The sequence below is a fragment of the Pyrus communis genome, chromosome 1 (genome assembly GCF_041283825.1).
Source record: "Pyrus communis isolate YQ-2024b chromosome 1, ASM4128382v1, whole genome shotgun sequence".
Classification (NCBI taxonomy): domain Eukaryota; kingdom Viridiplantae; phylum Streptophyta; class Magnoliopsida; order Rosales; family Rosaceae; genus Pyrus; species Pyrus communis.
In genome coordinates, this window is record NC_142565.1 from 3,251,231 (window position 1) to 3,275,964 (window position 24,734).

The 24,734-nt window shown below is 38.4% G+C and overlaps 3 protein-coding genes and 1 pseudogene across 3 annotated transcripts; all 4 read right to left on the bottom strand.

Annotated features, from left to right (window-relative positions):
• Positions 1 to 80: 80 nt before the first annotated feature.
• Positions 81 to 4,057, bottom strand: LOC148698973 (uncharacterized). Its single transcript, XM_088692655.1, has 14 exons — positions 3,783 to 4,057; positions 3,399 to 3,554; positions 3,018 to 3,180; positions 2,815 to 2,908; positions 2,569 to 2,622; positions 2,388 to 2,470; positions 2,262 to 2,298; positions 2,086 to 2,148; positions 1,812 to 1,865; positions 1,666 to 1,724; positions 1,333 to 1,411; positions 1,190 to 1,252; positions 487 to 710; positions 81 to 378 (listed from the first exon to the last, which is right to left on the bottom strand). The coding sequence occupies exons 1-13, from the start codon at positions 3,973 to 3,975 to the stop codon at positions 645 to 647; spliced, it is 1,164 nt and encodes a 387-aa protein (XP_088548781.1). The 5' UTR covers positions 3,976 to 4,057; the 3' UTR covers positions 81 to 378; positions 487 to 644.
• A 3,516-nt stretch (positions 4,058 to 7,573) lies between these two features.
• On the bottom strand, positions 7,574 to 16,631 carry LOC148698974 (disease resistance protein RPM1-like; annotated as a pseudogene).
• Positions 16,632 to 18,326: 1,695 nt separating this feature from the next.
• Positions 18,327 to 20,151, bottom strand: LOC148698975 (disease resistance protein RPM1-like). Its single transcript, XM_088688317.1, has 2 exons — positions 20,142 to 20,151; positions 18,327 to 19,183 (listed from the first exon to the last, which is right to left on the bottom strand). Exons 1-2 carry the CDS (start codon positions 20,149 to 20,151, stop codon positions 18,594 to 18,596), a joined length of 600 nt encoding a protein of 199 aa, XP_088544443.1. The 3' UTR covers positions 18,327 to 18,593.
• A 14-nt stretch (positions 20,152 to 20,165) lies between these two features.
• LOC137721027 (disease resistance protein RPM1-like) lies at positions 20,166 to 23,338 on the bottom strand. Its single transcript, XM_088692650.1, has one exon. The coding sequence runs from the start codon at positions 23,199 to 23,201 to the stop codon at positions 20,367 to 20,369; it is 2,835 nt and encodes a 944-aa protein (XP_088548776.1). The 5' UTR covers positions 23,202 to 23,338; the 3' UTR covers positions 20,166 to 20,366.
• Between the last annotated feature and the right edge of the window lie 1,396 nt (positions 23,339 to 24,734).

Consider the following 24,734-nt stretch of genomic DNA (forward strand, 5'->3'; position numbering starts at 1 on the left):
GTGGGATTCTCTTGTAGCAATATGGCCCATGCAAAGTAAATAAAAAAAAAAAATCAGAAATTAAAAGAAGCATCCATTCAGATTGTAAGCATTCAAACTTTTTTTTTTATCTTTTTTCTCTGTTCATAATTCCAAAACAAAGTTAACTTATACTTCATAGGCAGAATTCGTGTTGTAGCATCACAATATAAGATAACCAACTTCCCAAATCATGCTAAAATTTGTTTTCTAATCGAGCAATCGTCTCCTCTCCTGTTACTCACACAATGATATAATGCTCCCCCGCCTAACCACCGATTTTTCCTTCACAACATTTTGCCGTCTTCAACAACTTAGAACCCGCATAATAACCATTTACGTATCACAAAACTACGAGCTCTACGTAGAAAGACGAATTCAGTTTAGTCAAATATATCTCACGGTCTGCTCCTTGAGCAAAATTAATGAGCCAGAGAAAATACTAGATGATATAAACGTATAATTTACCTCATTATCTTGGAGCAAGGAGCTTTCGCCTGTTCACTTTTGTGGCCTTAATTCAATTAGTGGAAGCAATCAATCGTGTATTAGTATTACAAATTCGGAGCTTGGTTTACTCTTGAGTTTCACTAATCACGTTTACTAAGAGAGATTAGTGGTTAATCTTAGCAGGCAAAGGCACTTTTTGACTGGGATTTTGTATTATGCTGTGCTTCGGATGCAAGGGAGAGCTGAAAAATGTCAAAGATAAGATAATGAGGAGCTAGAGTGGAAAAAGTTCAATAAATTTACAACTAGAGGAGAAACTTACATGCAATTATTAGAGCATTACCAATAAATGATGCAAAATATCTTGAAATTGACATTTTACATTTTTATAGTTGGCCGGAAGACACTCCAAAAGCGGAATGTAAGATGGTCATTTTTGCCCAAAGATGTAAATAAAAATATAAATTTACATCTTTGGAGGTTGACCCTCCAATCAAAGAGAGAACAATAAATAGAATCCGAAACTTACATCTCTTCGATTGGAGTAGTTACACCTCCTGGGAATGTAAATGTGATGTTTGCATCTCTTCATTGGAAATGTCCTTAGATATCTTGCTGGCGATATTTTAAATAATTTATTTGAGATATTGTCATCTTGACGTTCCAGTTGCATGCATGTAAATTTTTACGTGAAATTGTTAAACTTAGATATTGTTCATACCTTACTAAATAAATCTGTTGGTGGCTCCTTTAGGCATCTCTTGTCGATTGCAAACTTCAATTCCTGCATACAACTTAAAGCATGGCCATTAAAATTATTCACATACAAAAAATGAAAAGAGAAGAAGGTAGAGTTAGATTTACCTTATTTTTAAGAGAGCAAGCTACGCACTTATATATCATTTCACCTTTCTCTTGCTTTAAGGCATACACAGAGTTTGGCCTGTGCAAAACAGTAATATCAAAACATTTAATAGCAACAATGATTCTCATTTGCTGACATGTTTACTTACTTGAAACGGGAATTATATTTGTTCTGATTCTTAATTTTCAAGTGTTTATTGTTGGAATTATTAACCATACAAGTAAATATCAAGCGTTTTGGAGACTAGAAAATGCTACAAGTGCAAGGTTACACTATATTGAAATGAAACAAGATGGGATTCAATTGACAAGCAAAGAGGCAGATATAGTTACCCTTTGATCTCTGCAGTTTCATTTTCTGATAAATAAGTAGAGTCAGGTCCATTTGTTACCTGCAGTGACAATATTATTTCGTCGTAAGAGTAGAGAAAAATTAATAAGTTCAAATTCGAATAATCGGACAGGCTTCAGAAGGTTACGTGGTGATTAAATGTCTGTTGCATAGCTCGCGCTGATGTCCGAAGGCGGAACACCTGATAGAAATCAAATTAAGAACGTTATGAAGCGCATTTGTAACCACTAGTCAAGTCATTTTGCTTTTGGTAAGAGAAAAATTTGGTAGGACTTGCTAGCCATGTCATGAAACATTATGTATTTTAGTCTCGTCCAACCCATGACAAGGGCAGCTTTGCCGAAGTTTCTCTCATTTGCAAAGACACACCAAAGAAATACATTACAAGGTTTTATGATTACGTGAAACTCTGTTGCTGGAATTGTTCTCTTTTTCGGGCTAGGCCATGGAGGAGTCCTGTGAATCTGCAGATCAAAATATCAACAAAACGAAAGATCATAAAACTGTATAATATTCCAACGTCTTCAAACCGAAATGAACAATTTCAATTTGAGCGTTGAAAGGACTAGCAACTTGCTTTTGATTGTTCTCCTGGTTTGGCATTAACCTTGAACCTGAAGATCACAGTGTTATAAGCTCAGTAGGTAGACCTTCATAGATCAAACAAAATATTTTACTAAAACCACGCAAGAAGTGAATGTACCTACGTCTTCGTGCTCGATTTGCTGTTTCAAGATTTGGTTCTTTCGGAACTGTAACTTTAGGTCTAGCAGCATCAGCTCCGACCTGCAGGACACCACGAAAAACTATTTTTTTTCTTATTTCGAATGAAGATAAAATGTCCTTTCCACGATCGAAAGCACATCATCCTTTTTCGGTGTTACCTTTTTTGCCGCCTTATGTAACCAGAGAGGTTGATGCTTGAGTTGTTCAGCAACCTGCGTCACAAATATATCGTGAGCCCCTCGGAAATTCTTGTAAAGGATTCATAAACTTTTGATTAAGTTCGCTATTTGGATTGAGTGTAACAAGCTCATAGTCATAAAGATCATATTCACACACGCGATTAAACGAAGATAAAATAAATCGCAGATGCCAAACTATCAAACGAAAAAATGTTCCAAGTGCACCTTGCGTACATAGCCAGCCTCCAACTTCTGCCTTTTCGTAGGTGGCGGAGAATTCTGTGATTTCTCATCAAGTTTCCCGAGCTTTTTCGCTACTCTGTTATCAAGAGTCAGAAAATGGGACAAGTTAGAAAACTAGACCACCAAACAATTAGAACAAAAGATACATTGATGACAACAGAAACATCAGAGAAAAATAATAGCACCTCCTTAATAACCGATTGGAGTGAACCTCTCGGTGCTGATTTTGCTTGGCCAACTGACTCGCCGTGGGTTTCATTAACGTTGAACTCCTCGAGAGATGTGGTGACTTGCCCGGGGACTTCAGTTTAGCTTTTGGAGTGTCTTGAGCCATGTGATTAGAAAACTCTAATTGTGTCGAAACATGAATATAAAACATAACAGTAAGATACAATTCCATGTACTAATTCATGCGAAGCAAAAGGCAAAGCCGATTCAGAAAACAGAAATAAAATTCTCCGAGCGTAGGTAATTTTACAACAAACTATCGCATCGCGTCAAAAATCTAATAAGAAATGAGTTGATGATGCAGAAGAAGTTGATAGTAGTAAGAAATGAAAATGTACCTTTGTCATTATCGTCTACCGCTGCAGAGACCTCCACTTCCATGTACTTATTTGGGTTACTGCATCTAGTAACTTCAACACCTTTCGATTCCGTGGAGGTTGTTACAGGTTCCGGATGATTCTCTTTTTGCCAATTCAACAATTTTTCAAGGAAAGCTAAAGGGTTTGAAACAAATTAGACAAAGAAAAAACAAAGTTAGTGGTAACAAATTAATCCAATCAAATTACAATATTTATAATTCAATTAATCTCTAATCTGTTCATATAAAACAACGTAACATAAACGATCATTAATAATCTGGGAATCGTAGGAGATGATCCAAAATTCATTGTTTTTGGGACATGATAAGAAACCAACAAACAAATGTTCTGGAAATCGCTTACGAGAGGGCTGATAGCCTCCGGCTGACTGAAACCATTCCTCCGCCTCCTCCGCTTCCCAATCGGATTCCGGCCTAGTGAAATCGTAGAAATTGGGCGCATCGAATTCGTAGTCCATGTCAATTTCATGCCCCTCGAAAGCCTCCCTCGCGAACTCCACCATTTCTTCGTCCATCTCTCTCTTCCCTCCCTCCATCTCTCTCTATCTGAACCAACTTTCAGCCAAATGAACCAGCCAATTCCATGCGTGTTTTAAAAATTATTTCCTTATTTATATCACAGTTATTTTTTATTTTTGTTTTGACGATGAGCTTTCGAAGACTTTCAAAGAAACGATCGGGTTGGAAACTTTCCCGGGAAATCAAAATTCAGACACAGAGTGAGAGAAAGAGAGAGAGAGAGAGAGAGAGATTATATATATATATATATATATATATATATATATGTACGTAGAAGTTTTGATTAAGGTTAATGTGAAACCCTACATGGAAATTGTGAAGGGAAGAAATGGAAGATTTGAATATTTGTATGGGGGCGAGAATTTCGGGTTGGTTTAAGAAGGCAAACTCAGCCAGAAAAGGAAACACGATGAAGACAGAGGACGACGACTTTTTTTAGCGCCCAAGTTTGGGGGAAACGTTCCTCCGCTCCAGAATTTTGAAACCGTGGGATCCACTCGGCTTCCGCGGCCTGGCAAACGGGTCGTGTCTGTCGTGTTCATATTATTTTCGTGTAACACCTGTTATCTTAACGAGTCGTGTCGTGTCACAGCTGTTATCTTAACGGATCGTGTCGTGTCACACCTGTTATCTTAACGGGTCCTTAACAGGTCGGGTCACTTTACCCAACGGATAAAGTGACCCGACCCGTTATGACCCGTTAAAAAAAATGTATTTTTTTTCTTAATTTGCACATACTACACATTACCACATAAATATTACTTCAACACATTAAAGCACATTTGTCGTTTAAGTACTACATCTACACTTGAAAACAAGAGCCTAATAAACAAATATCCATACACTACTAGTCTATTACAAAATATTAAATGTGCAAGGATATGTAAAATGAAAGAGTTTTTTTTTTCAAGGTTGTGAAGCTTTTCTCAAAATTTTAAACCTTACCAATGGAACTCAAAGCTTGCATGTAATTCCTTTTACAAAATCCTTAATTTTCATCGATTATCATGACATAAGATTTTGTGGTATCCACTAGTGTAAATATTTTAAATTGAAGATCGAATTCATTCATTGTATTCATATGGGGTCGATGAGTGTAGCTGTAAAAAATCAACAAAATCAGAGTTAAAATAACCGTTAAATCGTGATTTTTCGTTGATAACTTTTGAAAAGTTTTGTCCCGTTACTTGATCTCTGAATGTTTGTTTTTTGGGATTTTCGGCGTATGCGATCTTGAAGCATATACAAACACGTTTGACGGTTGGATCGTTGAAATCATGTGTATCCCATCACAACGATAAATTCACTAACACCTAGAGTTTATTTATACTTTCATCAAGTATAAAATAAGATTTTGTGGTATCCATTAGGGTAAATATTTTAAATTGAAGATCTAATTCATTCATTGTATTCAAATAGGGTTAAGGAGTGTAACTGTAAAAAATCATTCAAATCGGAGTTAAAATAACTGTTAAATCGTGATTTTTTGTTGATAACCGTCGAAAAGTTTTGTCCCATTACTTGATCTTTGAATGTTTGTTTTTTGCAATTTTTGGCGTATGCGATCTCGAAGTATATACAAATATGTTTGACGGTTGGATCGTTGAAACTAGTTTCGTAGAATGTGTATCCCATCAAAACAATAGATTCACTAACACTTAAGAGTTTATTCATACTTTCATTAAGTATAGTATAAGATTTTATGGTATCAACTACTGTAAATATTTTAAATTGAAGATCGAGTTCATTCATTGTATTCATATAAGGTCAAGGAGTGTAACTATAAAAAATCATCAAAATCGGAGTTAAAATAACCGTTAAATCATGATTTTTCGTTAATAATGGTCAAAAAGTTTTGTCCCGTTACTTGATATTTGAATGTTTATTTTTTACAATTTTTGGTGTATACGATCCCGAAGTATATTCAAACAAGTTTGACGGTTGTATCGTTAAAACTAGTTTCATAGAATGTGTATCTTATCAAAATAATAGATTCACTAACACTTAAGAGTTTATTCATACTTTCATTTAAGTATAACATAAGATTTTGTGGTATCCACTAGTGTAAATATTTTAAATTGAAGATCGAGTTCGTTCATTGTATTCATATAGGGTCAAAGAGTGTAGCTATAAAAAATCATCAAAATCAGAGTTAAAATAACCGTTAAATCATGATTTTTTTTTGATAACCGTCAAAAAGTTTTGTCCCGTTACTTGATCTTTGAATGTTTGTTTTCTGCAATTTTTGGCATATGTGATCTCGAAGCATATACAAACATGTTTGACGATTGGATTGTTGAAACTAGTTTCGTAGAATGCCTATCCTATCAAAACAATAGATTCACTAACACTTAAGAGTTTATTCATACTTTCATTAAGTATAACATAAGATTTTGTGGTATCCACTAGTGTAAATATTTTAAATTGAAGATCAAGTTCATTCATTGTATTCATATAGGGTCAAGGAGTGTAGCTATAAAAAATCATCAAAACCGGAGTTAAAATAACCGTTAAATCGTGATTTTGCATTGATAACTGTCGAAAATTTTTGTCCCGTTACTTGATATCTAAATGTTTATTTTTTGCAATTTTTGGCGTATACGATCTCGAAGTATTTTCAAACAAGTTTGACGGTTGGATCGTTGAAACTAGTTTCGTAGAATGCGTATCCCATCAAAATAATAGGTTCACTAACACTTAAGAGTTTATTCATACTTTCATTAAGTATAACATAAGATTTTATGGTATCCACTAATGTAAATATTTTAAATTGAAGATCGAGTTCATTCAATATATTCATATAGGGTCAAGGAGTGTAACTGTAAAAAATCATCAAGATCAGAGTTAAAATAACCGTTAAATCGTGATTTTTCGTTGATAGCCGTCGATAAGTTTTGTCCAGTTACTTGATCTCTGAATGTTTCTTTTTTGCGATTTTTTGCTGATGCGATCTCAATGCATATACAAACAAGTTTGACAGTTGGATCATTCAAATTAGTTTCGTAGAATTTGTATCCCATCAAGTTCAATGGTGTCTATATATATATTTATTAAGTAGATTTAAATTTATTTATTTTGTATATATAACATTTAAGAAATTGAATGATATGTATATTTAAACCAATCTAGTGGTCACCAATTTTTAATATTTAATTTAATATATATATAATTATTGTGGTTTTTAGGGGTATACAATTGTTAAATTAATATATATAATTATTATAATATTTTTTTAGTGTTATAAAAATATAAAAAAAATATTTTGCTTATCGTGTATTGTATTACCCACGTATATACCCAAACCAACCCATTTATCTTAACAGGTGCTCATTGGGTTGCACGATAACGACCCGATTCGTTGTCGTGTCGACCTGAACACCTGTTAATTTCGTGTCATGTCATGTCAGGTTATCGGATCGTGTCAAGAATGGCCAGGCCGTATGTCCTGACCTTTACATCTTGTACTTAATTTTTTTATTTTTTAATCAAACCACAGATTCTGTGCATACAAAAAGAGAAGGCTCAACCATGATTCATGAAATTTCTATAATCCACAAAATCTACCCTTTGATTAACAAAATATCTTAGAGATTACAAATTAACATAAAGAATATAAAATAGGATACAGAGCTAACAACCAAACTCTTAACCAAAACATGTCCCATTCCCATGCTTGGTTTCACAAGTTGGAATCAAGCATTCAACCAAAGAGAAAAGTTGGAATCACGCAGGGCTTGAGTTTCATATGCAACCCATCTTTGTCCGTCATTGTCACGAAAACGAACATTTTGTATATGTTCAACAATCCAATAATGTTGGCCATTTTTTGGATCCATTTGTCGCGCGAACTCCTTTGGCATGTCATAGAAATAAAGATATGTCAGATTTCGGAGATGGTGGATGCCAGAGGGCACCTCCTTCAATTGTGGGGAAGGTCCAATGTGAAACTCTTGGAGAAGAGGCATGACACCATCGTCTATGATCAACGAATTTAGTCCCATCATTTCCCTGAGATGTAGCATCCAAAGTTTCTGAAATCCTCATTCCTCAAAATGCAGCTGCACACCATCATATGCATTGATATACAACAATAGCTCCAACAGATTATGTAATAACCTGTCCCGGGATTTACGTAAGAAAATGGGTATTTTTGTATTTTAACTAAGTTTGGGGGATACCTTCCTTTTTAAAATTGTTTTTGAGTCTTAATTGGTGAGCCCAAGGGGCCCACCCCCTGATTCTGTCCCCTCGAGCCTTTCATTTCTTTCTTCTCTCTCAGTCTCTCTTCTCTCTTTCTTTCTCTCTGTCTTTCTCTCCCTTCCTCCGAGCAGAACACACACACACACACACACCCATGCCCACACCTATAGCTCTTTTCTAACCCCCCATGGTTGTGTTTTGGACGTCAAACCATGAAGAAACCACCTCGGAGACATTTCCCGGTTTTCCGGCGAGCACCGCCCCTTTCGAGGCAATTTCCGGCCAAACCACGGCGAGTTGGCCGGCGTGCGAGTTTCCAGCGGACACCCGTGGCTTCCAGGCTGTTTTCCGGCCAACTCCGACCACGATGATGGGAACCAAGGGGGCGTTTAATTGTGACGTTTCCGTCTTCGCTAGTTGCGTGGCTCTTCGGCAGCTAAGTACTGACTTAGAGTCGAGGCATACAATCCCGACGTCCAGGCACTTCCGCATCGGCATCTTCGAGTCCTCTCGGTGTAAGACCCACTCCTTGGTTTCATTCAATTTTATATTATTTTCTTTAGTGTTCTAGATTAGAGGTGTGCTCTGAACACGGTCCTTATTTGCATATTAATTATTCTTTTATATTTATAAGCCTTATTTATCCCTTGTTTTCAGCATTTGCACTCAATAAATGGCTTTCGTCACCTTCGGGTGTCGGCCAGCACGTGCCTATCCTGGTATTCGAGGAATATCGGGGTCGGGGCGTGTCAGATTGGTATCAGAGCGTGGTTTTGTTCAGAGCATACTTAGGACTTTCTGTTACTGTAGTAGTGTGTTTGTCATGACATCATTTGGATGTCACGACTTCCGGATTCGATGTCACTCGGCATAGTTGTGCAAACCTTTCTCTGTTTGAATTTTCACCTTCTGGTTGAAATACAAGAATTCGTGTCGGGATTGTGCCTCAGTAGTGATGAAGTGGATTGTTGGATGACTTTCGACATCGGATCGATACTCTACATCGTGCATTCCTTGGGAATTTCGGACATAATTGGATCTACCCAGGAGTGTTGAGAAATGGAAAACCCCTAAGTGAGTTGAATTTGGAAGATATGAAGCGGCTTTGTACTCTACGACGTGCATTCTCAGGGATTGGCGGGCACAGTTAGTGTTACTTGGAAGCGTTACTCGGAAGCGACGTGTTCTAGAAATCTTAGTTTGAGGGAGTCTGGTCGAGACCAGCTATAGATACGAAATGGCGATGCCACTCTGCGACATGTTTTCCCTAGGAATTGCGGGCAGAGTCGGCTCTACATCGAAATCTTGGGAAACGAAAAAATCTTGACGGTACGAGTTGGTTGAGATCAACTAGAACCCTGAAACGATGACATCACTTTGCGACATGCGTTCCCTAGGAATGGCAGGCAGAGTCATATTGCAGTGGCAACTACTTGAAATATTCGAAGCGCGTGTTTGGGAAAGCAAGTAAGCGCTAGTGGTGACGACGATTAGTAAGTGGTAGTTGGCGGGAGTAAATCAATGTTCTCAGGCTCATTACCACTGAAGAAACTCGTGTGAATCGGTAGAATGAATCTTCGATGATTGTTCTATCAGTAACCTCCTTGCTTACCTCAACGGTGAAGTCAAGTTCATTAACCTTTGACCGTTAGCTCTACACCAAATTCTTCGGGAGTTAACTTCATTTAAATTAGATAATTCCTTAAGTGACTCTTCGGTAGCAGACGCTATTCCCACCAATTTTCCAAAAGCAGTTGCGATTATTGTTGTTGTAGTTGGATTTGGTTGATGAAGATCCATACTTGTTTGGATAAACAGACTTCTTGAACTTCGCTTGGGCTTGGCACTAGGCGGTAAATCCTAGCACCTTGTTCACATACTTTTCGGTGGAGGTGAACTTAGCCTCTTGCGTGTAGCCCAACTGACCAGTGCTTTTATCCACTAACTGTTCGGCTTTGTAACTTTTCAATGTAATGGCTTGAGACTACCATATTCATCATTGTACGAAGATCGAGCTTTACTTTGAACTTCTCTGGACTCATTGAGCTTTGGTTTGCTCAAGGGCATCACTTTAAGCTAGTCAATCGTGTCATTGTATGCTTACATAGATTGCTTTGTATCTTTCTTCTTCGTCATTCTGTTGATTAAGAGGTTCTATGTTTAATTTTTGAACTTTGAAACAGCTCTCACAAAGTATTGTGAATTTCGAAATGTCTTTGGCCTCGTCAAATTTTATTAACAGTTCTTGACTATTCTTGAGCTTAAACCTATTTCCTTTTTGGCTAAGGAACCAGTCAACCTTACCGTGTTGATTAACCAAATAATCATAAACAGTGATTTCTATTTCTGCATCTTTGCCTTCCTTCGCTTATTTGTTCTTGGCATGATTTCTCACTCATCCAGATATCTTGTACTCTAGTTTTAATAAACTTGTTTTGATCCTCGGATTCTTGAGTGTTCTTTTAGCCTTATCTACATGGTTTCTCGCTCAGTCAGTGAAGAATTCACGGTCGATTAATTCAGCGGAAGTATGCGCCCAATTCTTATCTTTTCAGACAGAAATGTTGGGAGCATAATCTTTTCACAAGCTTACCTTACTTACCAGAAAGAGTTCCACGTGGGTGTGAGGTTGAAGTTGTCTTGTGGTAAGAGGTTGGTGAAGATTGTGGTGCAGGTGAGCAGCAGATTACATCATTATCTTCACGCTGAATTGAATGGACACCACTCATTATCTTACTACAATTCATAACCATCATATCGTACTTTGGTAGACCTTTTCAATGATGTGAAGTGTTCGCCTCAACGTAGCTTTCCACTACCTTGGCACCAGGATCCTTCGGTTTGTGAGCACGTGAGCGTGATGTTTGTGCGATCTTTTAATATAAGTTGGATGAAGGTTTGAGTACAGAAGGTCAACGGATTGTATCACCATCTTACTATAATTCATAGGCATCACATCGGTTATTTTCCAATGTTATGTGCCATCTCAACTTATCTTTTCATTGTTTCGCTTCAAGACTCTGTTGTTGTGAGTACGTGGTTATTGAAACACTTCTAGCAGATCTGTTTAGTGCATTATGGGTTGGCACCATATCGTGGTTGAGGCGAGAATCGAAAAATCTTTACACTTTTCTTGAAAGGTGCGTACTCTCTTTTGTTTTTAGGTTGATCACTTAAGAGTCATTCTTTCCATCAACGTTGACCTTGTTTTACTAGAAATCTGCAACTAAGCAAAATTGGAGAGGTGGTTTGAGCACTACAATGATTCCCAAGAGATATTGCTTGTTGGGAAATGTGACTTTTCGTTTTCTGCTTGCTTGGCTTGAGCTTTTGGGTCTACTAGTAACATGGTAGCCACTTCCTTTGAATCCCAAGGTACAGTTTTCAAATGGGTTCTTTGTTGGCAAAACACTGGAGTAGTTGGTCACATTTGGAAGAATTGAGGAGCATAAGATGCTTGATACTGGATAGAGTTTTATGACGATAGTTTCTGTCTTATTCGGTTTGAGTACGCCATTTTTGCGACATGATACGAGAGTTCTACAGGCAATACTGGTTAGCAGAGGAGTATTGTGAACTAGTATTCGATAGATTGAATTTACGACGCTTGAAATTGTGCACCCTCATCAAATTATTGCTTGCTTATCGAGACAACAAATGTGTGATCGATATCACGGGCGGCCGACTGTGGTATTGAAAACTTATTTGTTGGGTTCGTTAAGCAAGTGGGCAGGAAAGTTCGTCTTCAGCAGTTGGTACAGATTTGCTATTGTTAGGACTTGACCTAGAGACGCATCTTTTTTCGGAGTACGTGACGTTCGTATGCTTAGGCGAGACCCACTCTCATTTTTCAGTTTTGAGTTCAGTTTTGATTTTTAGTATAAGTATTTTAACTTCCTTTTCTTTAATTATTTGTTTTTTTACAATGTTTTGGGGGAAGTATTTTCCATTTTCAATTTTAAATTAAGCGCGAGTTTTCGACCTATATGTTAGTACATATCTATTTTGACTATTTTGACGCTATAGTATTTTGCGTACTTATTTTTGACCTTACGTCTATATATGTTTTCGACTTTATATATTATTAAAGTATGTTTCTACTTTTACACTGATGGGGAAGAAAGTAAGAGCTTGGAGGCATGATAGAGGATTTGGCAAACCGCTCGCGACGGTGTGGCATATTCTCTTTGATGCACCCACTCTGACTTGAATTCTCTTTATACATATATTCTTCTTCCTATTTTCAAGCTTTTCGGTTTAAGTGGTGATTTTAAATTTCGGGACGAAATTCTTTTAAGGGGGGTAGATTGTAACAACCTGTCCTGGGATTTACGTAAGAAAATGGGTATTTTTGTATTTTTACTAATTTTGGGGGATACCTTCCTTTTTAAAATTGTTTTTGAGTCTTAATTGGTGAGCCCAAGGGGCCCACCCCCTGATTCTGTCCCCCCGAGCCTCTCATTTCTTTCTTCTCTCTCAGTCTCTCTTCTCTATTTCTTTCTCTCTGTCTTTCTCTCCCTCCCTCCGAGCAGAACACACACACACACACACACACACACCCATGCCCACACCTATAGCTCTTTTCTAACCCCGTGGTTGTGTTTTGGACGTCAAACCATGAAGAAACCACCTCGGAGACATTTCCTAGTTTTCCGGCGAGCACCGCCCCTTTCGAGGCAATTTCCGGCCAAACCTCGGCGAGTTGGCCGGCGTGCGAGTTTCCGGCGGACACCCGTGGCTTCCAGGCTGTTTTCCGGCCAACTCCGACCACGATGATGGGAACCAAGGGGGCGTTTAATTGTGGCGTTTCCGTCTTCGCTAGTTGCATGGCTCTTCGGCAGCTAAGTATTGACTTAGAGTCGAGGCATACAATCCCGATGTCCAGGCACTTCCGCATCGGCATCTTCGAGTCCTCTCGGTGTAGGACCCACTCCTTGGTTTCATTCAATTTTATATTATTTTCTTTAGTGTTCTAGATTAGAGGTGTGCTCTGAACACGGTTCTTATTTGCATATTAATTATTCTTTTATATTTATAAGCCTTATTTATCCCTTGTTTTCAGCATTTGCACTCAATAAATGGCTTTCGTCACCTTCGGGTGTCGGCCAACACGTGCCTATCCTGGTATTCGAGGAATATCGAGGTCGGGGCGTGTCAGATTAGGTAGATTTTGAAGGGCTTTTAGTGGGGAATCTCTTAACCTTGACCAAACAATGCCTATCCTGACGAGGTGTTGAAGATTTGAAATCCAACCTGGCAACTGCTCTAAACGCCCTGTCAAGCCAAGAGAACGAATAAATTGTGGTGGAGTTGAAATGAATTCTAGATCAAGGCAGTTAAACGTAGAGATTCAAGGTGGTTCATCTTTTCAATAGAAGCACACACAGCCCTTCCATCTTCACTTTTCAAGTTTTTTAGGCCTAACTTCCGTAGCTGTCTTAACTTTCCCGGTTCTTTGATTAGCTTGATCCCTCCATGATTCACCTCCATATAGGACAGTTTTTGCAAAGCTTGTAAGCATCCAATACCTTCATGTATCTTCACTCCTTTTTCCATATTCAACAACAAACCCACATCGTAGTTGTGGTCACAATGGTGGGCCAAAAGATACCGCAACTTAACAAGCTTATTGATCTTGGTTGGTATTTCATACACCAGAGACTGTTTTAGATCCAGGGTTTCCAAGTTTTGCAGATTGCCTATGGAGTCTGGAAGCAACTTCACCATTGTATTCCTATGGCTTAAATACGTCAAGAGATACAAATCCCCCATATATTTCGGAAGTTGATTGATTGGAGCATCCATGAAATCCAATACTTTTAGAAGTTTAATGTTTCCACTCAATGTATCGAGAAAAGACTCGGGCCATTCTTCTAGGTTGAAAGTAAATACGAAACGAATATGAGATTGTGTAATGCTTCCTAGGGCCTCAGAGGGACTGATGTCCATTGAGAGACGTCGATTTTAATAACCATAGAGTCATGTTGAAATATGGCAGTGTGTCATTGGTTAGTTAATTGGATTGAGTTAGTTAGAATGGAGTTGTTAGAAAGGGTAATAGAGTCATTGTGTAATGAGATATTAGCTAGTATAAATAGCTGATATAGATGTCATGTGCATGTATTTAGAAAAAACTCTATCTTTTACTCTGTAAAATATAGACCTCTCGACTTCTCTTCCTCCTTCTCTTTGGTTCGCATATCTCTGTTCAATACTCTTAAAGTTTCATACATTCATTAGTTAATATGGTATCATCGCTGGCGAAGGGTTACGGCCGTTTTCGATCCCAAGGGTTTCTTCCGCTACTCTGATGCAGATTCTTGGTGGTTCATTCAAGGGTCTCTGTCGCTAATCTGGTGGGATTGTTCGTGTTTCTTTGTCTAGGTTTTCTTAATGTTGATTTCATTCTGTACAAAAATGGCGTTTGAGATTCTGTCATGATTCTCATGAATTGGGGATTCTGTTATGTTTTCTCCTGAATTGCTGAATTGGTGAATTGGGGATTCTGTTATGTTTTCTCCTGATTTGGTGAGTGCATTCTGGTGTATGAGTTGTGAAATTGTCTGTTAGTTGAAGTATTGATTGCAGTATTGTGAATTGGTCGCGTTGTTGCAAGAAAGGGTTAGTCTTTCTTGATTTGTTTAGAGTGTCATTCTCTAGAATTGGTTTTGTTTTAATCATATAGTTGTCTTGATCTGTGGAAATATCAATCTTTCTGTCATGGATGCGTCTTCGTTTAAAGTTGAAGGTGTTTTGGGAATGCTTACCATTAAGCTTAGGGATGATAATTTTGCTAAATGGGCATTTCAGTTTCAGTCGGTGCTAAGGGGGTATAAGTTGTTTGGTCATTTTGATGGTACCACTCCTTGTCCATCAAAGTTTGTTGTTGATTCAGAACATGGGGTTACAAGGGAGGTCACAGTTGCATACACTGAATGGGAAACTGTTGATATGGCGTTATTGAGTTTATTGCTTGCTACTTTAACTGATGAGGCTATGGAATATGTGATTGGATGTCATACTGCGTATGAGGCTTGGATTAATCTTGTTGATCGATATGCCGCTGTGTCTAAATCTAGAATCAATCATTTGAAAACTAAACTACACACGATTCAAAAAGGGTCTGATACAATTGATAAATATTTGTTGAGGCTCAAGCATATTAGAGAACAACTCAGTGCTGCAGGTGAATCTATTTCAGATAATGATGTTATGATTGCTGGCCTTGCTGGTTTACCTAAGGAATTTGGGGTTATTCGTACTGTTATATTGGCCAGGGAGTCTACACTCACGTTGAAGGAGTTCCGAGCATTGTTACTCGGTACTGAGAGGGAACTTGAGGGTGACATGAACATAGTTACTCAGAATATGTCTGCTTTGTATGTGCAAGGGTCAAGTTCTGGTCCAGCCCCTGGTTCTAGTTCAAACACTGGGTCTCACTCTTCTGCATCATCTTCAAATTCTCACAGTCATGCTCATATTCCAGCTGTCACTGCTGGTACTATCACTGTTGTACCATTCACTGTCATCCTTACCACCACCTCCAGGTCCACAGCCATACTTATCTTCACAACCTCAATTCCAGCAGCCATATTATTTTCTACCACCTTGTTTGTTTCCAAATGAGTCATATGGATATGGTTTCCACCACCTTGTTGGTTTAAAAGTCGACTCGTCTTGTGATAACACATGACAGAAGCTCGAATCCACACCCGTTTTAAGGAGGACTTCGTGCAAAAGATCATGAACTCTACAAGCTCGAGCTTTTCCATCAGTGTAAACTTCTGAAACTTGAACCAAGCTTCTGTGAATTAGCTCCATCAAGTATTCCTCTCCAACCTCTTCTAGTGTCTTGCCCCTCTTCGGTTTCACAAAGCCTTCAGCGATCCACAACCGAATTAATCTTATGCAACTAATTGAGTAATCCTCGGGAAAGAAGCCAAAGTATAGTACACACGATTTTAGGTAATACCGTAGATGGTGATAGCTAAGGGATAGGATTCTTGTGAGGCTTGTAAGGTGGGGATTGCTTTCTAACTCTGAACTTTAAGCTATTGTATAACTTCTGCCATTCAGACACAACTTTAGCTTTGGTTGACAGCAGACCACCTATGAAAACAATTGCCAATGGTAGTCCTTCGCATCTTTTGACGATGTTAAGAGACAATTCTTCCAACTCTTCGGGACACTTTCCCTCCAATTCAAACTGAAATGCCTTTCTACGAAACAATTCCCATGCCTTGTTTGGAGGCAGATGCTGCAAGTGATGAACATTAACAACACAAGATCTTTTGCAAAAGTTGGCAACATCTTGATTCCGTGTAGTGATAATTATTCGTCCGCCTTTATAATCGGGTAAAGCATGTTCTATAGCCCCCCAAAAATCTACTTTCCACACATCATCAAACACAACAACATACCTCTTTTGCTGCAAATACTCTCTTGATGTGCTAATCAGGGACTCCTCATCCATTGTGTTAATTTCCTCTGGGAAACACTCCTTCACAAGCTGGAATCATGCAGGTTGTGAAACTCGTGTGTGCAGCATCTTGTCCCATGCTTGTAAATACAAATAACATCCCGTTCGTATAAGCTCAACAATCCAATAACGCTGGCCATTTTTCAGATCCACATCTTGTTGAATTGTTTCGGAATGTTAATAAATCTAAGAGCTCTTAGATTTTAGAGATGAAAGCAACTTCAGGCATATGTCTCTTGGAAGTTTTGCTTCTGTACAGTAGATGAGTCGAAACTTATCAATCACAAAGAATACAATTTCTTCTACCACTTTTCATTAACTTATGCACTAAGGTTTTAACACACTATCTGTATGCTTGGAGACTTTTGCACTAAGGTTTTAACACACTATCTGTATGCTTGGAGACTTTTGTATTCTTTCTAATAAGGTTGCAGATGTAAAGCAATGAAATTTAAGCCATGCCTTTTGCTCTGATCTTCCATTAACATATATAGCTGCTTCTCTTTGATTTGAATCTGCCATCCATCACGAATCATGCATAATGCAGATTTAATTTGTTTCATTTTACGTAATTAATTCATGTGGTGAAAACCTCGACTTCTAGCTAAGCTTGGTACCAGAGAAGGGACTCTTTTGTTTCTGCTAGCTGGGTTGCAAATGATATTCAACCTCGCAAGTTGCCTGTGATTATCCTTGGAGACCTGTGGTAGGCTTGCCATGAAGCCTTTCAACTGAAAAAAATCTTACGCACAACGCTTGTGTGCTGAATAAAAGTTTAATGCTTCAAATTCAGAAACATGTCTGGAACGAATGAAATGATTTAGGACCGTCATTCAAACTGAAACTCTTAGCCCTTCATTTGATTAGATAGTGTGAGAAATAATTAGCCAAACACTTGTATGGGTTGTGAGAAATAATCAATGTTGCCTGCTCAAACACAATCAACTCCTCACAAACATGAATGAAGTTTTTATACAGTTGATAATAATAAAGAATAACAGAGATCATGTCAACAATGACATTTGGCGATTTCATTTGAGCCTTGTGAGTTATATGGGGTGTTCATTTGAGCCTTGTGAGTTATATGGGGGGATTAAAACTCAACAATCCAATAACGCTGGCCATTTTCCGGATCCACATCTTGTTGAATTGTTTTGGCATGTTAATAAATCTCAGAGCTCTTAGATTTTAGAGATGAAAGCAACTTCAGTGCGTACGTCTCTGGGAAGAATACAATTGCTTCTGCCACTTTTCATTAACTTATGCAATAAGGTTTTAACACACTATCTGTATGCTTGGAGACTTTTGTATTCTTTCTGATAAGGTTGCAGATGTAAAGCAATGAAATTTAAGCCATGCCTTTTGCTCTGATCTTCCATTAACATGTATAGCTGCTTCTCTTTGATTTGAATGTGCCATCAATCACGAACCATGCATAATGCAGATTTAATTTGTTTCATTTTACGTAATTAATTCATGTGGTGAAAACCTCGACTTCCAGCTAAGCTTGGTACTAGAGAAGGGACTCTTTTGTTTCTGCTAGCTGGGTTGCAAATGATATTCAACCTTGCAAGTTGCCATGAAGCTTTCAACCGATAAATCTTACGCACAATGCTTGTGCTGAGTAAAAGTTTAATGCTTCAAATTCAGAAACATGTCTGGAACGAATGAAATGATTTAGGACCGTCATTCAAACTGAAACTCTTAGCCCTTCATTTGATTAGATAGTTTGAGAAATAATTAGCCAAACACTTGTCTGGGTTGTGAGAAATAATCAATGTTGCCTGCTCAAACATAATCAACTCCTCACAAACATGAATGAAGTTTTTATTTTTTGTTTTCATACAAAACAAACATTATAGCAGTTAATAATAATAAAGAATAACAGAGATCATGTCAACAATGGCATTTGGCGATTTCATTTGAGCCTTGCGAGTTATATGGGGTGTGCTGGGATTAAAACTCACATGTAGATATGCTTTCACAGGTTGAATCACGGAGGGCGTGAGTTTCATATACAACGCATCTTGGTCCCAGCTTGTAACTAAAAAGAACATCTTGTATATGTTCGACAATCCAATAATGTTGGCCATTATTTGGATCCATATGTCGTCGCAATTCCTTTGGCATGTCAACAAATCTAAGAAAGCTAAGATTTGGGAGGGGCTGGATGCCAGAGGGCATCTCCTTCAGTTGTGGAGAAGGCCCAATTTGTAGCTCTCGGAGAAGAGGCATGGCCCCATTGTCTATGATCAATGAGTTTAGTCTGGGCAAGTGCTTGAGTTTTAACACCCTGAGTTCCTTAAAGCCTCCCTTAAAATGCAGTTGCACACCATCATTTGCGTTGTATGAGAACCCAAGCTCTACCAAATTAGGAAGGTTTTGAAGGGCTTTCAGTGGGGCATCTGTCAACCTTGACCAAAAAATTCGTAGCCTGACAAGTTGTTGAAGCTTTGGAATCCAACTTGGCAACTTCTCTAGAGGCCCCTTCAAGTAGAGAAACCGAATAGATTCGGGTGGAGTTGAAATGGATTGCAGGTCAAGGACTTCAACAGCTTTCAGGCAAATGAACCAGCCAATTCCATGCGTGTTTTAAAATTTATTTCCTTTTTTATATCACAATTATTTTGGACTTTTGTTTTGTCGAAAAGCTTTCGGAGACTTTCGAAGAAACGATCGGGTTCGAAACCTTCCCGTGAAATCAAAATTCAGAAACAGAGGGAGAGGGAGATTATATATAAATATATATATGTACGTAGAAGTTTTGATCAAGGTTAATGTGAAACCCTAATTGGAAATATGTGAAGGGAAGAAACGGAAAGGTTTGAATATTTGTTTGGGGCGAGAATTCCGGGTTGGTTTAAGAAGGCAAACTCAACCAGAAAAGGAAAGATGACGACGACGACGAAATATGTGTGGCTGAACCAATCTGTGCATACAAAAGGAGAAAGCTCAATCATGATTCATGAAACTTTTGGCAAAAAAAAAAATGATGATTCATGAAATTTCCATAATCCACAAAATCTGCCCTTTGATTAACAAAATATCTTAGAGATTACAAATTAATATAAAGAATATAAATTAGTAAAGAATTGGTAAGATAAAAAATAGTAAAAATTTAATATTTTAATTTCAATTATCGAACTGAGGTTAAAAATGTTGAGAGTTGTCCCACATCGGTAAGGGGCAAGGTTTGCTATGTGCTTATATGATCTTGGGCTACTCCTCATATTGCCAATTGGTTTTATGGTGGAACCTCAATTTCATCATGGTATCAGAGCGGGTTGTCCTCGTGTGAAGCCAAACGGCCACACGCGCTCCACGTCACCCAGTTGTTGTCCACGTGTAGGCTTGAAAATCCGCCACACGTGCGGGGGCGTGTTGAGAGTTGTCCCACATCGGTAAGGGGCAAGGTTTGCTATGTGCTTATATGATCTTGGGCTACTCCTCATATTGCCAATTGGTTTTATGGTGGAACCTCAATTTCATCAAAAAAGAGCATACGGTTTATCATTTTCCTAAAGAAAATTAATTAGAAAGGATATTTTTATTGCAACCACCAATAAAATTACAAGGAAAATGCTAGGAATACGTTTGGACGACACAAAGAAAACAGAAGAGAAAGAGCCCCTCCCAGTCAACCTGCAAGACAAACTAGGATACCAGAGCTAACAACCAACTCTTAACCAAAACATGTCCCATTCCCATGCTTGGTTTCACAAGTTGGAATCAAGCATTCCACCAAAGAGAAAAGTTGGAATCACGCAGGGCGTGAATTTCATATACACGCCATCTTGGTCCGACCTTGTCACCAAAACGAACATTTTGTATATGTTCAACAATCCAATAATTTTGGCCATTTTTTGGATCCATCTGTCGCGCAAACTCCTTTGGCATGTCATAGAAATGAAGATATGTCAGATTCCGGAGATGGTGGATGCCAGAGGGTACCTCCTTCAGTTGTGGGGAAGGCCCAATGCGAAACTCTTGGAGAAGAGGCATGACACCGTCATCTATGATCAAAGAATTTAGTCCCATCATTTCCCTGAGATGTAGCTTTCTAAGTTTATGAAATCCTCCTTCCTCAAAATGCAGCTGCACACCATCATATGCATTGATATCCAAAGTTAGCTCCAACAGATTAGGTAGATTTTGAAGGGCTTTTAGTGGGGAATCTCTCAACCTTGACCAACAAATCACCAATCTGACGAGGTGTTGAAGATTTGAAATCCAACCTGGCAACTGCTCTAAACGCCCTATCAAGAAGAGAGCACGAATAAATTGTGGTGGAGTTGAAATGGATTCTAGATCAAGCACTTCATCTTCATTTATTGCAGTTAAAATTAGAGATTCAAGGTGGTTCATCTTTTCAATAGAAGCACACACAGCCCTTCCATCTTCACGTTTCAAGTTTTTTATGCCTAACTTCCGTAGCTGTCTTAACTTTCCCAGTTCTTTGATTAATCTGATCCCTCCATGATTCGCCTCCACATAGGACAATTTTTGCAAAGCTTGTAAGCATCCAATACCTTCATGTATCTTCACTCCTCTTTCCAAATTCCAGTACAAACCCACGTCGTAGTTGTAGTCACGATGGTAGGCCAAAAGATGCCGCAGCTTAACAAGCTTATTGATCTTGGCTGGTATTTCATACACCAGAGACTGTTTTAGATCCAGGGTTTCCAAGTTTTGTAGATTGCCTATGAAGTCTGGAAGAAACTTCACCTTTGTATTCCTCAGGCTTAAATACGTCAAGAGATACAAATCCCCCACATATTTCGGAAGTTGATTGATTGGAGCATCTGTGAAATCCAATACTTTCAGAAGTTTAATGTTTCCACTCAATGTATCAAGAAAAGACTCGGGCCATTCTTCTAGGTTGAAAGTAAATATGGAACGAATATGAGATTGTGTAATGCTTCCCAGGGCCTCAGAGGGACTGATGTCCATTGAGAGACGTCGAGTTGTTGGTTTAAAAGTCGACTCGTCTTTTGATAACACATGACAGAAGCTCGAATCCGCACCCTTTTTAAGGAGGACTTCGTGCAAAAGATCATGAACTCTACAACCTCGAGCTTTTCCATGAATGTAAACTTCTGAAACTTGAACCAGGCTTCTGTGAATTAGCTCAATCAAGTATTCTTCTCCAACCTCTTCTAGTGTCTTGCCCCTCTTTGCTTTCACAAATCCTTCAGCGATCCACAATCGAACCAATCTTATGCAACTAACTGAGTAATCCTCAGGAAAGATGCCTAAGTATAATACACACGATTTGAGGTAATACGGTAGATGGTGATAGCTGAGGGATAGGATTCTTGTGAGGCTTGTAAGGTGGGGATTGCTTTCTAACTCTGAACTCAAGCTATTGTATAACTTCTGCCATTCGGACACAACTTTAACTTTGGTTGACAGCAGACCACCTATGGCAACAATTGCCAAAGGTAGTCCTTCGCATCTTTTGACGATGTTAAGAGACAACTCTTCCAAATCTTCAGGACACTTTCCCTCCAATTCAAACTGAAATGCCTTTCTACAAAACAATTCCCATGCCTTGTTTGGATTAAGATGCTGCAAGTGATGAACATGAACAAAACAAGATCTTCTGCAGAAGTTGGCAACACCTTGAATCCGTGTAGTGATAATTATTCGTCCGCCTTTATTATCGGGTAAAGCATGTTCTATAGCCCCCCAAAAATCTACTTTCCACACATCATCAAACACAACTATGTACCTCTTTTGCTGCAAATACTCTCTTGATGTGCTAATCAGGGACTCCTCATCCATTGTGTCAATTTCCTCTGGGAAAAGCTCCTTCCTTGAACTGTAGAACTTTTTTATTACCGTCCTCAGAAGATCCTCAACCCTGTACGACTGGGACACCGTAATCCAAGCATAGCAATTAAAGTGTGCCATCACCTTCGGCTGGTCATATACTTTCTTGGCAAGAGTGGTTTTCCCAAGTCCTCCCATGCCAACCACTGATATTACTTCACGTCTTGGTGCTTCGTCTACCAACAAACCAGTCAGCTCATCTCTGGTAGATTCAATCCCCACGATTTCAGCTTGCTCAATGAAAAGGGCAGCCAGTCGAGGGTCGTTGTTTTCTCCACTGCTCTGGCCTTGCTGATCAAGGGATTTGAATCCATATCTTTCACTTCTCTCCTTGATTCCACGAACCAATTCTTTTATACCGTCTACTTTCAAAACTATCCCATCCTGTGATCTCATTTTTTTAGCCAACCGGATAATTTTGTGGAAAAAACGAAGGAATCCATGGTGTTGATGATGCCGTAAGATGCGGAGTAAATATTCATCAATGACATCTTCAATGTAAAAAGCTGCTTCTCTTACTTGATTGACCCAAGTTTTGACACTGTCATTCCCCGTCTCTCCGTCTGCTGCTGCAGCCTTAGCATCTGCTTCCTTGAGGAATGATCGGATGCTCTCGAGTTCATCTTTGATGAAACCAACTTCAGTACTTGCATTTCTTGAAAGGTTTGCTTCAGTGGTGATGAGTAGTTGAATTAACTTGTCGATCACAAAGCATATAATCTGTTCTGCCATTTTGTATCCTGCCCTTTTCTGGCAGACAAAGCATCTATAATTGATGAATATTTGCTCAATTGTATGAAATTTTGAACATTATAGAATTCTGTGTGATGTATTTCTGGTTAGGCTGCAGACAGAAGAGGATCCTGTCCGGATCCATTTGGTGGGAATTACAAAGATACTTACAAACCGTTCATCGTATATTGTGCGGTTAGTTTTCGTTAGATACTATTTATGTTTAATTTAAAATAAAAAAATCAAATAATTTCTGACCGCATGATGCATGATTAATGACTAAGACATTGCCACATTTTGAATCCGGATGGAATCCGAATCTGCTGCAGACGACTTTCTTGATTGCAAGGTGAATTAAACTATGAAAGTGATGTAATAAGGTAGTGATTGGCTCATATTGAATTATGATGTGAGAAGGCAGCGATTGGCGCATATTGAATTTTGATGTGATAAGGCAGCGATTGGCTCATATTGAATTATGATGTGATAAGGTAGCGCTTGGCGCATATTGCATTAGGTATGGATTATTCCTTCTAATTCATCAAATCAGAAAATTTATATTGTTGAAATTTAATCAAACAGTTATAAATATGAATCAATTTTAAAAGTTATAATAATTTTAGTTATTTGATCAAATTTCAACGATCTGAATTTCTTGATTTGATGGATTAGAAGGAATAAATCCACGGGATGGTTTTTCTATTGTTTATTTGGTCCATGTGAAAGCCACGGGGTGGTTTTCTATTGTTTTAATTGGCAGCAACTGCTGCATTTGTTAAAGAAGCCGAAAGCAAGAAAAATAGAATAAGAAAAAGGGGACATAATGATTGGGAACATGATGAGGAGGCATAATGATGATGTTTGTAGAAAAAAAGAAAAGGTTGGTCCATGTGAAAGCCACGGGATGGTTTTCTATTGTTTTAATTGGCAGCAACTGCTGCATTTGTTAAAGAAGCCGAAAGCAAGAAAAATAGAATAAGAAAAAGGGACATAATGATTGGGAACATGATGAGGAGGCATAATGATGATGTTTGTAGAAAAAAAGAAAAGGTTGATTCTTTTTTTCTTTCGGCATTTTGTTGTTGGCAAAGTAGAAAAAGTTGAAATGTTGTTCTATAATTCATATAACCGATCTTATTAGTCGGAAAAAAACTTTATTGTTGTTGATTATTGTGCTCTTTATCTTCCTTGCTGGAGCTTGTGGATAGATAAGTAGAGGAGAGCAGCAGAGTGTGAAGTGGAAGCAGCTGAAAAGAACGTGAGCAGAGGAGAGAGCATTCGGCTCTCCCATTTGAAGACGAGCTGCTGCTCTCCCCCTTTGTTTGTAATCACTCAATCAAAGATATTGGTGCTACGTTTTGTGACTTTTGGGAGAAGGGATTTGGTGTGTTTCCATCTTCTCCATTTGTTTTTTGTATGCGTGAGAGTTATTGGGTGTATGTGAGTTTTGAGATTTGAGAGTTGAACTAAATTTGTAATCTCCATTTTGACTATTAGTGGAATTTCCTCGTTATTTCTGAACTGGACGTAGGC

Excerpts from the sequence above, each read along its gene's own strand:
- LOC148698973 (XM_088692655.1), bottom strand. The coding sequence starts at position 3,975 with ATGGAGGGAGGGAAGAGAGAGATGGACGAAGAAATGGTGGAGTTCGCG. Across the intron at positions 2,909-3,017 it reads TCCAATCGGTTATTAAGGAG|AGTAGCGAAAAAGCTCGGGA; the intron begins GTGCTATTATTT and ends TCTTGATAACAG. Across the intron at positions 1,725-1,811 it reads AACAGACATTTAATCACCAC|GTAACAAATGGACCTGACTC; the intron begins GTAACCTTCTGA and ends TTGTCACTGCAG.
- LOC137721027 (XM_088692650.1), bottom strand. The coding sequence starts at position 23,201 with ATGGCAGAACAGATTATATGCTTTGTGATCGACAAGTTAATTCAACTA.